At 32.2% G+C, this 19,096-nt stretch overlaps 1 protein-coding gene across 1 annotated transcript; it reads right to left on the reverse strand.

The window, feature by feature from the left end:
- Positions 1–14,704: 14,704 nt before the first annotated feature.
- Positions 14,705–18,628, reverse strand: LOC126883426 (uncharacterized). The gene has a single exon (XM_050648975.1). The coding sequence runs from the start codon at positions 18,626–18,628 to the stop codon at positions 14,705–14,707; it is 3,924 nt and encodes a 1,307-aa protein (XP_050504932.1).
- Between the last annotated feature and the right edge of the window lie 468 nt (positions 18,629–19,096).

The raw sequence follows: 19,096 nt of genomic DNA on the forward strand, positions 1-19,096 counted from the left end.
TGTCGGACATTTTGCTACAAAATAAACATTAATAGGAAAATCAGTGCAGTGTGGCAACATAGCGCCTGTTACATCTCTGTGTGTTTTGACAAATACTATTGACGTTTTGAGTATTTCGAATAGGGAAGAAGGCGAGATATAGTAACTATGACAACAGAGAAAATATATTGATAACAACAAAAAAGGACCCCAAGTGTGAATTTGGTTAAAATTGTCATTTCGTAAATATTAAATATTTATAGTTCGATCTATTCACACATAATTTAATTTATCTAACATAAAATGATTCAAAAATATCTTATAAATAACTTGGTCTTTTGGGATAAAACCCAAAAATATCATATAAATACCTTAACTCTACCAGTTTCTGTTGCAAATTTTCATATTTCCGCCTCTTTCGGGATACACAATTATTCTCTGATGACTTTTGTGGTATTTTAAACACTGTCTAATAATTTTTATAAAACTATTTGGAAAGCACTTGTGATCAGTACACGCACAGAAAAAAAACAGTGATGCGCGGACGTCACTTGTCAAGAAGCTTAATAATCTTCTTTTTCTTCTTCTGCTTCTTTAAACTGTGATCAGCGGCCCGAAAAGACCACTACCATAAGTACAAATGTTCGAAATGTTATGTGAAGGACAACTAAAATTAAATTAGACTCAAAGCCTTGGTACGGAAACTTGATCTGTACCGACCGAATTGCGTGCCAAATGGTTGAATTAACAGAATTTGTGATTACAGAATTTGATCAGACTTAGATTTCATTGGTAACTGCATGAATTAAAGCTGCACATGTTTTTTGAATCCCATTTAAATACAAAATATTCCCATTCAGACTGTACTAAATTGCTGAACACGTGTTTTATTATGAACTCAAATATTTTCTAAGATCTACTACAATTTGGTTTATTTCACATACCGTAAAAACCGTAAAAATTTAAATTTCAACTTACCGGTTTTGTTTTCGTTATAATAGGAACTCACTCGCTAGGGGATTTTTCAAAGGAGGAACAAAATCTAACAACCGATTTTTAAATGAGTTTTTACCCACCTCCCACCCTTCATATCCGGCTGTAAAACAGATGATTTAACACTCTACCAACTTTATGATATAAAATATTTTTGACAGTTAAACGATACCAACAGAATTTGCTTGAAAATTTTTAAAAATATATATAAAAAATTATTCATTTACATTTATTTAGAGTAAATTTCCAGTTATACAGGTCACAATTTAACTTGATTTTCAAATAAATCCATCTGATTTTAATGAGTATTAAAACCAAAACATTGCACCCTGGTTTTTGCTCCTCATTTGAATACAACCCCCCCCCCCCCCCCCCCCCAGTATTGTTAATTATCTGTAATTCATCTTTTGTAACCACAAGTAATTTCCAAATATGTTAATTTAGATTGATTTCTACCATAGTATTGCACAAAATTGTATTAGATCTAGCCAATATTATTCATTAACAATATTGTCAAAAAATAACTATTTATTACATTCAACAGATATTAACATAAATGAATGATTTTTTCATATTTGCCTTTTCTAACTTTTTCTAACTTTTTTAGTAAGTAATATCTCATACAATCTCATTGCTGCACAAATAATCATAACTTTATATTACTATAAATTTAATTGCATGTACAGTTACCTTTACACTTGACTTTAATTCTGAATTATTTATTAATGATTTTATTGTTTGACACTTTTAATATCAAAAAATTTTAGCAAATTTTCCCTAATTACCATTGTTCAATTTAATTTCAATATCTCCAACAAAACAAATTAAAATATTTTCACAATCACACCACAACTAATACACAACTGACCAATTCTGGTTTAGGAAAATTGCACAACCAATCTTACATCTATTAGTTCTTTAACATCCAGAACAACATCTAATAATCCCCAACTAAATTAAAATATACACTATTAATTAAAAATATAAAAATAACATCACTTTATATATAACTAACAATTTTTTTGGTTTCACGGTTTAATGTCGTGTTTCCTTACTAATCCCCTCAAGATCCTGCCAATTATTTTGGTTTTGGTAATGCATTACATTCAAATCTGTCTCTCCCGTCTCTCTCTTTAGCATAATATAGAGAAAAAGTATGATATTGAATACTACTATATTCTTCCCTTATACCGGAAAGTAAGTGTATATTTTATACTTATACTTAAAATACTTTTGTTGCCACTACATTTGAATGCGTGCATGTATGTTAGTGTGAGGGTTGTAAACCATATTTACGTACATGTTAGTATTTATATGTATGCATAAATATATATACTTTAATATTGGCTTGATCATTACCCTTTTGATTTCAATTAGACCACTTAACTAACTCTGGTTTTTTGTTATTTGTAGCATTTAATTTTACTTTTATCGTGACCTGAAGATGCTGTGAATATTGTAGACAGCGAAACCGGTCGTCAGTTGTAAAATAAATTGTTTGTGAGAACGTCTCTCTTTTCTTTACTACAATAGTATGGACTCACACATGCAACCCATTAATTTTTTTAAATACTTAATTGTTTATATTTCAGCACCGCAATCGCAATTTGGAGAAGGTATTTTTCCCCATCTAAAAAGTGAGTCAGAGCACCTACCACAGGTGGTTCTAATTTTGTTTAGTGTCGTGTCCATATTTACAATGATATATCAAACTCATCTCCAACTGTCAACATTGGACCAAGAAACAAATTCGATATAACATCACCAACACCAACACGGCGAACATGAGACTTTGTGGGTCCTGGTATTCTACTCCTCTGTATTCTCCAGGCATACGGTACACTATCAGTAGAAAGGAATGAATTTCGGTATAAATCCTTTATTTTCTCATTTCTTTGGTTATAATTCAGGATCTACATTCTAGTCAGTGTGAAGATACTTTATATAAAAAAACTGTCTATGCTGACAGGCAAGTACAAGATTCTATTAAAGACTTAGCTTGTGGTGTGAAAGCTTCTTCCGGTGCTGTCATAGGTTATCCACAGCTCCAGGTCTTCTTCGGGAGGCGTCAGGTGGAAGTTTTATGTATGATGGTTACCTACGGAGCTATTTAACCGTTCAACGAACCCATGGGTGACTGTCTTGAGAAACTGGTACTCTACTATTCACGATGTTGTTACTATCTAAGGAACATTCTATTCTCTGGGCCAAATCAGACGAGTTAAGGCTAGAAGGCTAGCTTCTCCTAGGTGCCTAGAAGAGCAATCAAGATGTAGATAACCCGCAGCATAAATTTATGAAGGGTCCCTACCACCCAAGTCAACACCTTAATATTCCCCACCAGCAGTACAGAAAAGCTTAGAGGTGACTTCTAAACCAAAAAGTAGACCCAAATGTTCTAATTTGAACACCCCAATTACAAAATACAATTAAATAAATAAATAAAAATAAATTAATTTAATGCCACATATATCTATAAAATTAACGTAATAAATTAAACTTGAAAATAATTAATATTTAACACAACGGCTGATGCTAATGAATTAGCACTCACGGAAAATAAATAAATAAATAAATAAATACCCCAAAATTATTTTCTCATTGGATGAATCAAATTTACAATACAAATAGGTAAAAATATTAATATATTCCGCAAATTCGAGTTAGTCAATTAATAAAAATATGAACTAAAAACTAAACGATAAAACCATAAAAATAACTTACCAATTAGGTCTGTAGTCACTTAATTCTACCTACTTGGCGGATATTATAGGAATGAACCAGAAAGGAACCAGCCTGGTATTTATGAAAGTAAAAGAAATTAACTGAAGGTCAGTATTAGCTGATAACGAAAGACACACTTTTATTGAAATTGGCAAAGTTGAGCGTTTTAAAATTACAAATAATGAATGGCTTGATAAATAATTTTGCTTCAGAATAAAATATATAGAAATAACGACTACTTTAAATAAACGTTTTAAAATGAAAATAAAAATAATATTATCGCAATATACACACACCGGCAAAATTAGCCGAACACGTTAAAAATAGGACATGTTTGATGTCTCGTATTTCATAAACCAGTGGTCCGATTTGAGTGATTCTTTTAGTTTGTTATAGCCCTATTATTTAAGAATATCGTTGTAATAATATTGTTGCTAGACAGGTAAATACCATTTTATACCGGGTGTACTAATCATACTGTGTTTTTTTCTTAAAGTTTGGAACACCCTGTGGAATATTCTAGCATATGTAAAATATTAGAATTAATACTCGATTGTAGACTTAGGCTTGCTTAACATTTTCCTTTTCGATTCATTTACTTATGTGAGATTTCACTGTGAGACTTCAGGGATTTAGCGCCCCTGCCCACGCGAGCTCCTGGTTTTTTCCTCCATTTCCTATTTAGAGGTAACCAGGCCCCAACCTCCGTATTATCCTATCCAAACCCCAAATTCCTTCCCTAATATCCCCTCCCACCCACCAACCCGTCTGGCCAGCGTGGTGGGTTATGGCCAAAACCTCCACAAATCAAAAATGTCGGTTTCAACAGATATACGGAAGATACCCCAGGTGGGTAGGAAGTTTATTCCACAGTCCCACACCGAAATAACGGTCTGCCTCGAGGATTCTGGGGGAGGCAAGTCGACATTGAAAAAGAAGAACAACAAACAACTCCATATAGCAACTTACAACATCCGTTCCATGGCAAAAGACGAAAAACTCTACGAACTAGAAGAGGAATTAGGGAATATGAATTGGGATATAATGGGACTATCAGAAGTTAAAAGAAGAGGTGAAGGGTATGTGGACTTACATTCAGGCAACAGGCTCTATTATAAAGGCAATGAAGACTATACATACGGTGGAGTAGGTTTCTTAATCAACAAGAAGAGAAAATCACAAATTCAAATAATTGACAGCATCTCAGACAGGGTTACATACATGATTTTAAAAATAAATCCAAAAACCAAATTAAAGATTGTGCAAGTTTATGCTCCAACTGAAAAGGCAACTGATGAAGAAATAAATACTTTTTACGAAGATCTTAAAAAAGCTATAGACACCAACAGAGAATCCAAAATAATAATAATGGGAGATTTTAACGCCAAAATTGGAAGTAAGATTGAAGACTCTGAAAGCAAGATTGGAAATTTTGGATTCGGCACAAGAAACACAAGGGGAGAAAAACTTATGGAATTTCTGGAACAAGAAAACATGTATATTATGAATAACTTCTACAAAAAGAAACCTAACAGAAAGTGGACATGGGTTGCACCTAACGGAACCACCAGAAATGAAATAGACTATTTTCTCTCAAACAACAAAAGAATATTCGAAGACGTAACAACAATAAACAACGTAACAACGGGTAGTGACCATCGTATAGTTAGAGCAAAAATAAATATTAACATGAAAGAAGAGAGGAAAAGAATATTTAAAAAAACAACGCGAATAGATGCCTTTAAAGTAAAAACAAATGAAGAGCAATTCCGAGAGGTCTTAGCGGATAAGTTCAAATATGATCCTTCACATAATCAAGATGAAATTGACGAAATTAACACAAACATCAATAAGAACCTTCTCGAAGCCGGACTACAGGTCGCAAAGAAAACAAGTACTAAAGAAGACAAAATAAGCAACGAAACTAAACAACTGATGACGGAAAGACGACAACTACTAACGCAAAACAAACGCCATACTCAAGAATACATAGAACTTAATAAAACAATTAGAAAAGAACTAAAACGCGACTTACAAAAATGGAACGAGAACTTAATAGAGCGAGTCATTGAAAACAACAGAGGCTTAAAATGTCTAAGACCCGCATTGGGTGCTCAAAAAATCATTAAAATTAAAGACGCCAATAGTAAGGAAGAGAAGGACAAATATAAAATAACAAAAATAGTCGAAGACTTCTACAAAAGCTTGTACAGCTCGCAAAGCCAGCCTAATGAATCAACAAAGGAGAACGTCAAAAGAAAAATAAAAAACGTGGGATCAGAAGTACTACCAAATATAAAGGGATTCGAAATAGAAAGAGCTTTAAAAGAACTAAAAAATAATAAAGCTCCAGGACAGGACGGTATAATTGCCGAGCTCTTGAAAACAAGCAAGACAGTAACAATCCCTATACTAACAGAGCTATTTAATAAATGTCTCCATAATAGCAAGATCCCTAAAGACTGGAACGAAAGTCTAGTAATACTTTTACACAAAAAAGGGGACAAATGTGACCTACAGAATTACAGACCGATATCGTTGCTCAGTCAAGTATACAAACTATTCATGAGAATTATTAACAACCGGTTGACCTACAAAATGGACAATTACCAACCAGTGGAACAGGCTGGCTTCCGCAAAGGATATAGTACATCAGACCATCTGGTGACAATGAGAACATTGATAGAGAAGGCAAATGAATACCAACTACCCGTATTTCTTGCCTTCGTAGACTATGAAAAGGCGTTTGATAGTATCGAGATGTGGGCCATAGAACAAGCTATTAATAATTGTAGAATAGATTCGAGATATAGACAACTAATACATAATATATATGAAAATGCAACTATGATAGTACAACTAGACGAAAATACAAATCCCATCCCTATTAAGAGAGGCGTGAGACAAGGAGACGTAATATCGCCAAAGCTTTTCAACCTAGCACTAGAAGACGTCTTCAAAACGACAAATTGGTCAACCTATGGCATTAACGTTAATGGCAAGAAGCTAAATCACCTCAGATTCGCTGACGACATTGTGATTATAGCGAGCTCATTCGAGGAACTGCAAATTATGATAGAGGAACTCGCAGGCAGCTCCCAATACGTCGGTCTAAAAATGAACATGAAGAAAACAAAAATAATGACAAACACAGATGACCCCAGACGCATAACTATAAATGGCAGTGAGATAGAAAAAGTCCAGGAATATATCTACCTAGGCCAAATCCTGAAACTTGACAAAGAAAACCAAAGTGCGGAAATTAATAGGAGAGCAAGACCAGCATGGGCAGGATTTGGAAAACTTGGTTGGATACTTAAGAACCGCAAAATACATCAATATTTGAGGACCAAAGTGTTCAACCAGTGCATCCTTCCTATCATGACATATGGGTGTCAAACCTGGACCCTAACCAAGGCAAATATGAATAAACTAGCTACAACAGAAAGAGCTATGGAAAGAGCAATGTTAGGTATACGACTGTCAGATAAAAAGAGGAGCGACTGGGTAAGATCAAAAACAAAAGTCGAGGACATAACAACAAAAGTTGCCAAACTTAAATGGAGCTTTGCAGGCCACACTGTTAGACAAAAAGACCAACGTTGGAATGCCACGATACAACATTGGAGACCTTACCAAAGTAAACGACCGAGAGGAAGACCACAGATGAGATGGGTTGATGATATTAAAAGAGTAGCCGGAACGAATTGGAAATATGTTGCTCAGGATAGAGACCGATGGAAGGAGTTGGGAGAGGCCTATGTCCAAACGTGGACGATAGAAGGCTAAGAAGAAGAAGAAGATGTGAGATAATAAAAAAGTTATGTGCGTTAACAACTATCCATGTTTTTCATCAATAAATCCTCATAGTAGGGGAGGAAAGTATACTAAATTTGCAGTTACTCGAGCGTTATGGGGACCTATTGGATTGTGAAGAGTATGTGCTAAAATCAGAAAAAGGTTAAGTTAAGTTTTCCATAAAGTGGGGGACTTTTCATTTTTTAATTTAATTTTCCATTTGAAAACAATCATTTTTCTCCGATTATAGCGCTATCTATCCATAATCCGAAAAAATATGTCGAATAAAAGATGCTTATTTTTACGTAAAGAATCCAAATCTGCAATAAAAATTGGGGGCTCCTATTTAATATTTTAAATTAAATCCCCCACCCCACCTCCGTGGGGGCTCGTGACACCCCACGGAGAGGGGTGGGGGGTAAATTAAAAATTATAAATACGAGACCTGCGATATTTTGCGAAATGAACATCAGATCGTAAAACTGCAAAATACACCTAATCAATATTTTTCAAAAATCTACCGAATGGCACCAAACACGACCCCCACGGAGGTGGGGTGGGGGTTACATTAAAATATTAAATAGGAGCCCCCAATTTGTATTGCAGATTTGGATCCTTGACGTAAAAATAAGCAACTTTTATTCGCAACATTTTTTCCTATTATGGATAAATGGCGCTATAATCGGAAAAAACGATTGGTGGAAATGGAAAATTAAATTGAAAAATGGAGAGTCCCACACTTTATGGAAAACCTAACTTAACTTTTTTTGGTTGTAGCACCCACTCTTCACAATCCACTCCAGGTCCCAAGAACGCTCGAGTAATTGCAAATTTAGCATACTTTTCTCCCCTACTATGAGGATTTATTGATAAAAAACATGGTTAGTTGTTAAAGCACATAACTTTTTTATTTTCCAACATAAGCAAATAAATCAAAAAAGAAAATGTTAAGAAAGCATAACTCTACAATCGAGTTTTAATTTTAATATTTTATATTTGCTGGAATATTCCACAGGGTGTTCCGAACTTTAAGAAAAAAACACAGTATGCTTGTTACACCCGGTATAAAATGACATTTACCTGTCTAGCAACAATATTATTACAGCGATATTCTTAAATAATGAGGCTATAACATACTAAAAGAATCACTCAAATTGGACCACTGGTTTATGAAATACGAGACATCAAACATGTCCCATTTTTAACGTGTTCCGCTAATTTTGCCGGTGTGTGTAATTACACTTTTATAAAAAATAACTTTTTTATAGAAAACCTTTTTATTATTTATAGGAGAGAATATAAAATAATTTTGCGATATAAAATGCTTAAAATTCCAAAAATTACACTGTAATAAAAAAGTACTTTTTATAATACCACGGTTGTTTAAAATAGTATATATAATTTTAAGTATATAAACTTTTAATTATTTATTAAAACAATTAAAAAAAGATACGCAACAGCCGGGTTCCAACTCGGGACCTCTCGATCTGCAGTCTAATGCCACTGAGCCACCATCAAATTTTATGTAGCAGATATCGATTTATTAACGAATACTTTAAAATTTGATTGCATTAGTCACATTTTTAAAATAGTTTGAAATTTAAAAAAATCGATTTATCCATACAGTGTGATTGGTTAATGGGGTAAAGCTCTGTAGATCCGTTATAGTAATAGATAGTAATAAAAGTTAATAACAAAAATTGTAACTTTGATTATAGATTGATAATCAGTAATCGTAAATTGTCAGTTTTAGACAATTCAGTCATGGCCTACTTAAAATTTGGAAAGATTTAGACACCTAATTATTCATAATTTTGCTCTGAAAAATGAAAATATCTCGAAAACTAATAAATTTACACATAGGCAATGTTAGGTATATAAAAATTAAAATATGGTAATGGTACTTTTCGATGATATAAAATACAGGGTGTTCTATTTAAAATTACTGAGAAAATAATTTACTTGCACTTTGACTCACCATGTATTCAATATAAAGAAAATTAGCAATATCAATCATTTGCGAAAATTTTGACAATAAGTAAAACAATATGACGTCAACAAACCATTGCCCTTGTGCTTACTTTTATTTATACAGGGAGTTGAGGTTGTTACGATTTTCATATAAAATTGGTTATAACTTTGTAAATACCCTGTATAACATACCAGACCTTTATATTTTTATATTGGAAAAGTTATGAAGAGTTCGAATATAAAATAAAATACAGGGTGTACTTAAAAAAAAACATAAGTTTGGTCTGCCACTATGTTATCGACCACGCTGTAACATTCTAACTAATTTTTTAATGTGCAGCTCAAAGTTCGCTACAATTTTTGATATTAAGTTTTATCGCTATACATTACTATAACGGGTCTACGGAGCTTTACCCCACTAATTAATCACACTGTATAATAGCAGTTAAATATTGCATTGTTAGCTAGTTCTGAGTTTTTCTGAAAATTTCAGGTGCCTAGGTAGCCTAGAACTATTTTTAAAATGGATTACAAAATTTGCGAAGTCCGTGACACCAACCAAGCCAAGTATATAAAAAGGTTTTAATAATATTCAATAGTTTTCACAAATAAAATATGAAATTAATATGAGATATAAAGTAACGCCATCTATTAAAAGTAAACATCAACCGAGTAAACTAGTAGCGTCATCTTTTGTATAAAGCCGCGGCGAAATAACAAGAACCAATACTGCGGTTTCTGTCGTTGTAATATGGTTTTTCAACCAATTATGAGATATATCAGATTTTTATCAACATCCTAAGTGCTCGTAACTTTGTTGCAAACATACGCTAAACACAGTTACTCGAAATAATGTATAGTGTAGTTTAAACTCCGAGGTCCAGATTACAATTCCAAACCTTACACTAGTATAAAAAAGTACTTTTTATAATACCACTGTTATTTAAAATGGCATATATAATAATTAACTTATAAAGTATAAATTTTAAGTATATTAACTTTTAATTATGTATTAAAAAAAATTAAAAAAAGGTAAGCGAGAGGTAGGAGGATTTGAACTCATGACCAGTATATCTCCGGCCCAACGTTCTACAACTGAGCTATCAGGACTCGATGTATTATGTTACGTTAAAATGGAATTTAAATGTCATAGCATTAGGGCATTAGTCACATTTTTAAAATAGTTTGGAATTTCAACAAAATTCATTTATCCATAAAATAGCAGGTAATGGTTTTTCAACCAATTATGGGATATATCAGATTTTTATTAACATCCTAAGTGCTCTTAACTTTATTGCAAACACACGTTAAACACAGTTACTCGAAATAACATAGTGTAGTTGTTGACCTCCGAATTCAAGATTGTTTTCCAAGAATTACATTAGTATAAAAATGTACTTTTTATAATACCACGGTTGTTTACAATGGCATAATATAATAATTAACTTATAAAATATGAATTTTACGTATATTAAGTTTTAAATATGTATTAAAAAATAGAAAAGGTAAGCGTGAGCTAGGATTTGAACTCAGGACCAGTAGATCTCTGATCTAATGCTCTACTACAGAGCTATCGGCCCTCGACGTGTTGACGTACGTTAAAATGGAATTCAAATGTCATAATTAATATAAAATGTCATAAAAATCACATTTTTAAAACAGTTTGAAATTTAAAAAAGAATCCATTTATCCATACAATAGCAGTTAAATATTGCATTGTTAGTCAGCTCTTAGCTATCCTGAAAATTTCAAGTACCTAGTTAGTCTAGAACTATTGTTAAAATGGATTACAAAATTTGCGGAGTCCGTGACACCAACCAAGCCAAGTATATAAAAAGGTTTTAAAATACTATGCGACATAATGGAAATAACTTTTCTAATTTAAATCAGGCATCACTAACTTCATTATAAAATTGAAAATGTACATACAGGGTGCACAAAAAGAATATTAATGGACCGACTAATAAATATTTGCTAAAAATGAAAATCAACAGCTACCTGGGAGAACCTCTAAATGCAGAGTGGGTCTTATTAAAATGAATTATATATAATTTATGACTAAATGCTTGAATATCTAGAAATTTTAGATAATAGTCAGGAAATCGATACAAAAGAATATAATAATTTTCAAGATTACTTACTTGAACTGGAGAGGGTAAAATGGGAGAATGGAATTGGTGTGATTCACTTTAATATTCGAAGTTTACAAAAGCATTTTGATGAACTGCTCATATATTTAGAATCAGGTAAGGATCTTTTGGACATAATTATTTTATCCGAAACTAGGGAGGTAAATATAAATGATTTTCATATTCCGAATTATGGAATATATTATAATGAATCGTGTATAAATAAATGCGATGGTACGGTGATTTATATAAAAGATAGTATATCATCTACAATTAGTGCTATAGAGATAAATGATAGTAAATTTCTCCGCGTGAAATTTTTAACGAAACATTTAAATACTTATTATTCAGTTGGGATAACTGCCTATTATCGACCACCTGCAACAAATACTCAAATATTCTTAAACGATCTGGAACAATATCTGCAGCAGTTGGATATGCAACATCTTGAAGTTTATGTAGGTGATATAAATATCGACTTGTTAAAATCCTATACACCCGATACAACTAGGTATCTAAACATATTAAATACATATGGTTTCATCTCTTATATAAATAAACCTACAAGAGTTACTTCTGATTCTAAGACAACAATAGATCATATTTATTAGGAAAACTAATAATATAGTAAAATAAGTAAAATTGATATAGATTCGATAGTTTTTCAAACCGATATGACAGATCATTTTTCGCCATTTGTTTTGATATCCTTTAAAAGCTGTGACAGTATAAATACAGAACATAAAGAAAAAAATTACAACAAAAAAATTGACTTTAAAAAAATAAATAATTATTTAAAAAATGAATCATGGTCTGAAGTAATTAATAATAATAATGTTCAAATTTCTTACAACAATTTCATTAATAAAATAAACACAATTAAAAACTCTTTCACTAAAATTGTTGTCAACAAAAATAACAAATACAAAAAATTACAACCATGGATATCTACGGCAATAATAACATCCATTCATAAACGTCATAATATCCTCAAAAAACAACTAAATAAAACGCCTACACCCATTCTAGAAGCACAGTATAAGGAATATAGAAATAAACTTAATGTGTTAATAAAAAAACAGAAAAATGATTACTATAAACAAAAATTATACGGTACTCATGGGAATACTAAAAAATTATGGAATATTATTAATGAGGTTGCAGGAAGTAAAAATACACTAGATATTTCTAATATTGATATTGTTAATGAAAATGGGAACTGCGTTAAAAATAATACAGATAAGGCAAATGTGTTTAATAATTTTTTTATAAACTTAGGAATTAAAATGGCAAATAAAATAGAAAATTCAAATTTACCTGACAGTTTGTTGAGAGATGTTTATATAGAATCGTCTATTTTCTTAAAACCGGTAACGCAGGCCGAAATAACTATTTTGATATCTAATTTAAAGAATAATTGTTCTCCTGGTCCCGATAAGATTAGTAGCAAATTAATAAAATATGTATGTATACACCGTTCTTAGGCGTCAACGCCCTTCGGTAGGGATCTATGGAGGAGTATCACCAAGCCGGAAGCCCTTATCCCTTCCCGTACCGCTCCTCCATAGGTCGATCAGACGCCAGTTTATTCCAGACCAAGCCGTAGACTCTATTGAGTTTTATACTACGGCGTTATACTAATATTATTTTATACTAATAAAATATATTCATCTTAATATATTGGGCCCATTAACCCATATAATAAATCTCAGTCTCTCAACAGGACAAATACCTACGCAATGGAAGCAATCTATAGTTTCTCCCATTTTCAAAAGCGGTTCTAGAAATAAACTAACTATTTATCGACCGATATCTGTAATAAATAACTTTGCTAAATTATTTGAAAAAGTATTAACAAATAGATTGGTTAGCTTTCTGGATCAGCATAATGTTCTTTCTAAAATTCAATACGGTTTCAGAAAAAAATCCTGTACAGAAGATGCCGCATTGAATCTAGTTGAAACAATAATTAAAGCTCTCGATAATTCTAAAAAATGCCTAGCAGTCTTTAGTAGTGGGCAAATGAGAGTTCTGGCCGCACAACCCCCACCCCTTTTTGTACCCCCCACTCCTACCCTGTATACCCCCCACCCCTAATTATACAAAGGTGGGGGGTATACAGGGTAGGAGTGGGGGGTACAAAAAGGGGTGGGGGTTGTGCGGCCAGAACTCTCATTCCACCATTTTATACCCCCACCACATTACACCTCCCATCACATTATACCCCACCACTTTATACCTCCCACCATTTTGTATACCTCCCACCATTGACCAGGTCAACAACCGGTGAAGAAGACAGCGACCGATCAAGAAGTCAACGACCGGTCAAGAAGTTAACAAACGGTTAAGAAGTCAACGACTATTGAGGAATGAAGGGTGGGGGAGGTAAAATATATTAAATAAACAAGAATTAGTAACAATTGATTTTTATTTAATACATTTACACCATCTACACCCAACAAGGTAGTTTCATTTAGTACTGAGAATATGTAGTGGGAGTTCACCTCATTAAAATAAAACAGTTATTAGTACAAAAAATGTGTTTATTAATTACTATCACTGGTACAATAAAATCTAATTATAATATTATTACGTTTATGATTTACTTGAACCATCTTCAGAATCATGAATGTCTACATCAATGTCCTCATTACTACAAGTATCACCTTCGTTATTTCCTTCTTCCCCATATAAAGCAGATGGGAGAAATTTTTTTATTCGAATTAAATAACCATCCAATTCTACAACTTTTAGTAACGATACAAATCCATATAAACAGATTTGGTTTTTAAGATATAAGTCACAAATTTCAACACCTTTTTCATATTTTCTAGCTAATTCTGTACAATATTCTGAAGAATATGGGGATGGACGCACTGCACCATAAATGGCTTCATGAGAAGCATCAAATTCCAAATTGGAGAAAAGTTGGTGTAAACTTTCGACACCACTCTTTAAATCCGTAACTTCTATGTCGGTAACGTAACACATCCACATTGTAAATACAAGTTACTAGCAGTGAAGCTGAAGAACAACTGTATAAGTTTTCTCTACAACACGTTATAAACTAAAACCCCCCACCAACAGATGGTTAGTCCCCCACTACGATTTCATAATAAATCCATTTCAAAACTATCTACATAAAATTCGCGCCCATCATTATTTTCTTGTTCTGGTAGAAGTAGTTTAGCTTGTTGGATTAAATAATCGAGATTGTTTTGTTGTTGGTCAGGTATAAAGGCATCTATTTTGTAATGACCCCACGCTAATGTATTAATAGCCCCAGGTATAACATACCTCTTATCATCGTGGGAAGTTAAAGCAACCTTATTTTTTAACTCGGTATACATTTCATGTAAATGTGACTTAAATGTATACATTTTACGATAAATCTTTGCATTAGCATTATCAACCACTTGTTTGTAATCCGTAAATGTTAAAGATTTATTTATAACGTTTTTGGAAATCCCTTTTGCTTTTTTAAAATGTTTATTGTTACTCAATGTCACACAATAAGCTTTGGCACCAGTACCACAAAAATTTGTAATTGGTTGACCTTTAAACTCATCCTTTAATTTACCAACTACTGATGGTGTTTTGGGTATATTAAAAATATTATCTACTGGGTAATTAGATGTATCAAATAAATCAAGATTTTCTTTAATATCGCGGTACACGTTTTCTGTTTGAATATGTAAAATTAAAGAATCAGTGTCGGTATACAAAAGGGTTGCATCACCCATATATTTAGCTTTAATATAGTTGTAAAAGAAATCATACATACGAATTTTGGATATTTCTAAAATCGAAAAACCGACATATACGGGTTTGTCGTAAACAATTTTTAAAATATTCATTTGAATTGCGACTAAATTGTCAGAAAATATTGAAACTGAGTGGAAATTCGGCATACTAATAAATCCTTCAGCACCGATACTACCGGGTAAGTTTTCCCAGTGGGATAATAGTTTAATATCAACCCTTTTATCAACGTTTTCCATAGTTTTCCCATAAATAGAGTTGGTGTAATTCTTATATGTGCTTTTATCAAATTCATTATCTGAGGAATTGCGTAAATTCGTATTCAATTCAATATAAGGTTTTAACCACGGTGATTGAGAAAATTCTAGAATTCGATAAATTTTAGCTACCTTTAACCCTTGTTCAACACATTGTTTTAGATTTCTATAATGGATAATATATTTATGTTTCGGTAACAACGTTAATACAAGTTTGGGATCTTTACCATTAGGAGGTATTATATTTTCAGGGCAAAACGGTAAGTCGTTGTGATGATCATGCAATGTTTCAGGATATGTTAAATCAACTTCTAAAACATACCCCTTCGGAGATTCATCATCGATTGATAAACAATCAAAATTAGTGATTTCTACACCATCTAACCACCGAAAATCGCCATGTGGAAGATATTGACTCATAGCGTAACCATAAAGATTTGTTGCGTCTAAATAAAGAATATAGGAAGTAGGTTTAGAACAATCATAATTTTCACAATACTGATTATTTGCAGTAGCAAATCTAGTGCTACATTGACTTATACCTCCACGTATACCCTTTTTAAAAAAATGAAGCATATCAATATCTGTTAATAATTCAAGCTGAATATTAGTTTTACGCAACATGGCATCCCAGCTAAGTGATGGAGCTGTTAAATATTGAGCAGGATCTAATTTATAATTAAATAAACAATTACGCCGAAAATTTTCAAAAACATCAGCTAATAATAAAACATCCGATTTTAAATAAACATCAGAGTACTCTCCTAAATTTTTACAATCAAAAACTTCCCAAACTTGCTTAGCTCGTAAATATTTTTCATCGGAAATACCTTCACCTTTTAAAACATCGAAGAATTGTTCTTGTGCAGGTAAAGATACCTCACTAAGTTTTGAAAAGTTATCCAAGTATGAATAAGGGAAAACACCTTTCTGCCGTAACAATCCGAACTCTTCATTTGACCGACAATATTTTCGTAACTCTAGACATTGATCACCGTTGAGAGTTTTACTTAAATTATCTAGTGAATGAGGTAAAAATCTGAAAGAATCTACAAACCTTAATTTTAAATATGTATTTTGCTCTAGACCGCGATCAACTAAAAGTAATTTGGTAAATGATATATATTTTTCTTTAGTTTGTGCAATAACATCAATTTTTTCATTATTTTGAGCTAATTTTGTTATAAAAAGATGTGCATCGTAATTGGTTAAATTATGCATAAAAACAGGAATAAATTTTGGTAATTTGTAATTTAAATTACAAGCGTTATGAGCTGCTCCCGAAAACAACCCCGTTAAATGCGAATGATCTCTAACCTTCATTTCGTTAATATCGAATGGTTTATCACAAATGTGACAACACTTACTTTCAAAAAATTGTAATTCCTCTGCCGTTGTGAGTTTTTTCATGGGTTTAATATGTTTAAGGTATTTATGATAAATAGTGTAAACTTCTTTTTCTAGTTTTTGAATAAATGTTTCAGCCACATTATCACCACGGTAAATAATAAGTTGTGATAAGCTATCATCAAAATAACATTTAATATAAAAACCGAATGAATATGGTGTGTGCTGGTAGGTTTTAACAGTGAATGAGGAATTATCAGAAGGTGTCGCATGTTGTATCGGTTGTAGTATACTTTCAAAATCAGCGTATATAACAAACGGAACTTGCATTTGTTTATGAAAGTTGGAAAACTGTAAGATATTTTCTTTTTGTAGACGCCCAAATTTATTGAGAATCATGTCTGTAGTTGGAAGCTTAGTATATACAAAGTTACAATCATTGTCTTCATGTTTGTGAAGACGTTCCAAGGATGAGAAAAATTGTAAACAACCATTACATAAAAAAGTCTGACCATTATGATGTGATTTTTGACTTGATATTAACCGTGATAAATTTTTAATATAACAATAATGACTATTCCCGTTATCATCAAAAATAAGTAATAAATTAACATGTGTAGATTTTTTAGATTTTGTATGATACAGTGGTCCAACGATTTCCAATTGTGTAACATTATTTTTAAAACATTCACTGACCCCAAAAACGTTAATTGAAATATTATTTAGTAATTCAAATTTTGGTATATCTGACAATTTCATAGGGAATTCTATATTATGGAACTGTAAGAGACTAGTATAATGCGGATAAGAAGTAGTAAGATTGGATTTACCTGTCGGGTTAAAAATGGATGCGTTTACCGCCCAACCAAAACATGCTTCATCTTTATTCATTATATTAATGACCGCTTTTTTTACCTCGATTTGTCGTGGCAACCTGATATATGAAGAAGATCGTAGAGGGTTGTACTTATTGATATTAACTTCTAATGATTGGATTTGTAAAAGACTCCATCCAGAATCCTTTTCTTGTATTTCCGAAACCTTGGGTAATATTTCACTAATAAAATCTTGATATGCTTGTTTCAGATTAGTAGAAATAGTAATAATTTGATTTTGAGTATTAAATGATTTTAAATCATAAGTATCTTTTTCAGGTATTGTATACATAGAGTAAAGTTCGACATTAACTTTTATCACTTTAAATTCGTGTAAATAGTTATGTAGAAGACTCAAAACATTTCCCTCAATTTCATTAAAAAATTCCAAGTGGTCGGTGTGATGTTTGCTGCTAGTAAGACGGTAACTACTAATACGATTTTTAAACGAACTTGATAGTTTCTCAACCCCACTGTCTAGATAATTAATAACACTTTTGTGTGAATTACTACGTAAATGTCCTGTTAGCCCTCTTCCACAAATTTTTTTATAACAATCTTGACATTCTATAATATTGGATCTAGTCTTAACTGAACGGGTATTAGATGCTTCTGCGGTAGGACGGGAAGTTGCTTCTGCAGTAGCCGAATAGTTTATATTAGCTGATGTATCAACACCTGAAAGTTTCACCTTTTTCACTTTATTATTAAACCGTTGTGGACAACTTTCCCGTTTATGTCGAGTTACACTGCTTCTGCTGGATAAAACTTTTAAACAGGAGTCGCACTGCATGGTTCTTGACTGAAGCTTGGTGAACCTATGACACAAAAATAAACAACAACGAAAGAAGTGTGATGTATAAATATAAACCGGTTTTCGAATACCGGTTTTGAACTGGAAATACCAGTTTTAAACTGGTGATACCAGTTTTGGAAATACCAGTTGGATACCAGTTTTAAACTGGATATCCTCGTTATTTTCAAGTAATAACAGATTAGTATTTATATACTGATTAGTATATACTGACTATGAGGTAGGATGAAACCGTTTTTACCGCTTTATCGCGATATGTATGATTTTTTTTCTAAAAATTAATGATAGCTTCACATTCTAGACGTCAAGACCTTTCATTAGTGTGGTTGGAATGTGGTAGTAAGATGAAAAAACAGGTTTTACCGCTTTATCGAGCTATGCTTGATTTTTTTCTAAAAATAATGATAGCTTTACACTCTAGACGTCAAGACCTTTCATTAGAGTGGT

The sequence above is a fragment of the Diabrotica virgifera genome, chromosome 4 (assembly GCF_917563875.1).
Source record: "Diabrotica virgifera virgifera chromosome 4, PGI_DIABVI_V3a".
Taxonomy (NCBI): domain Eukaryota; kingdom Metazoa; phylum Arthropoda; class Insecta; order Coleoptera; family Chrysomelidae; genus Diabrotica; species Diabrotica virgifera.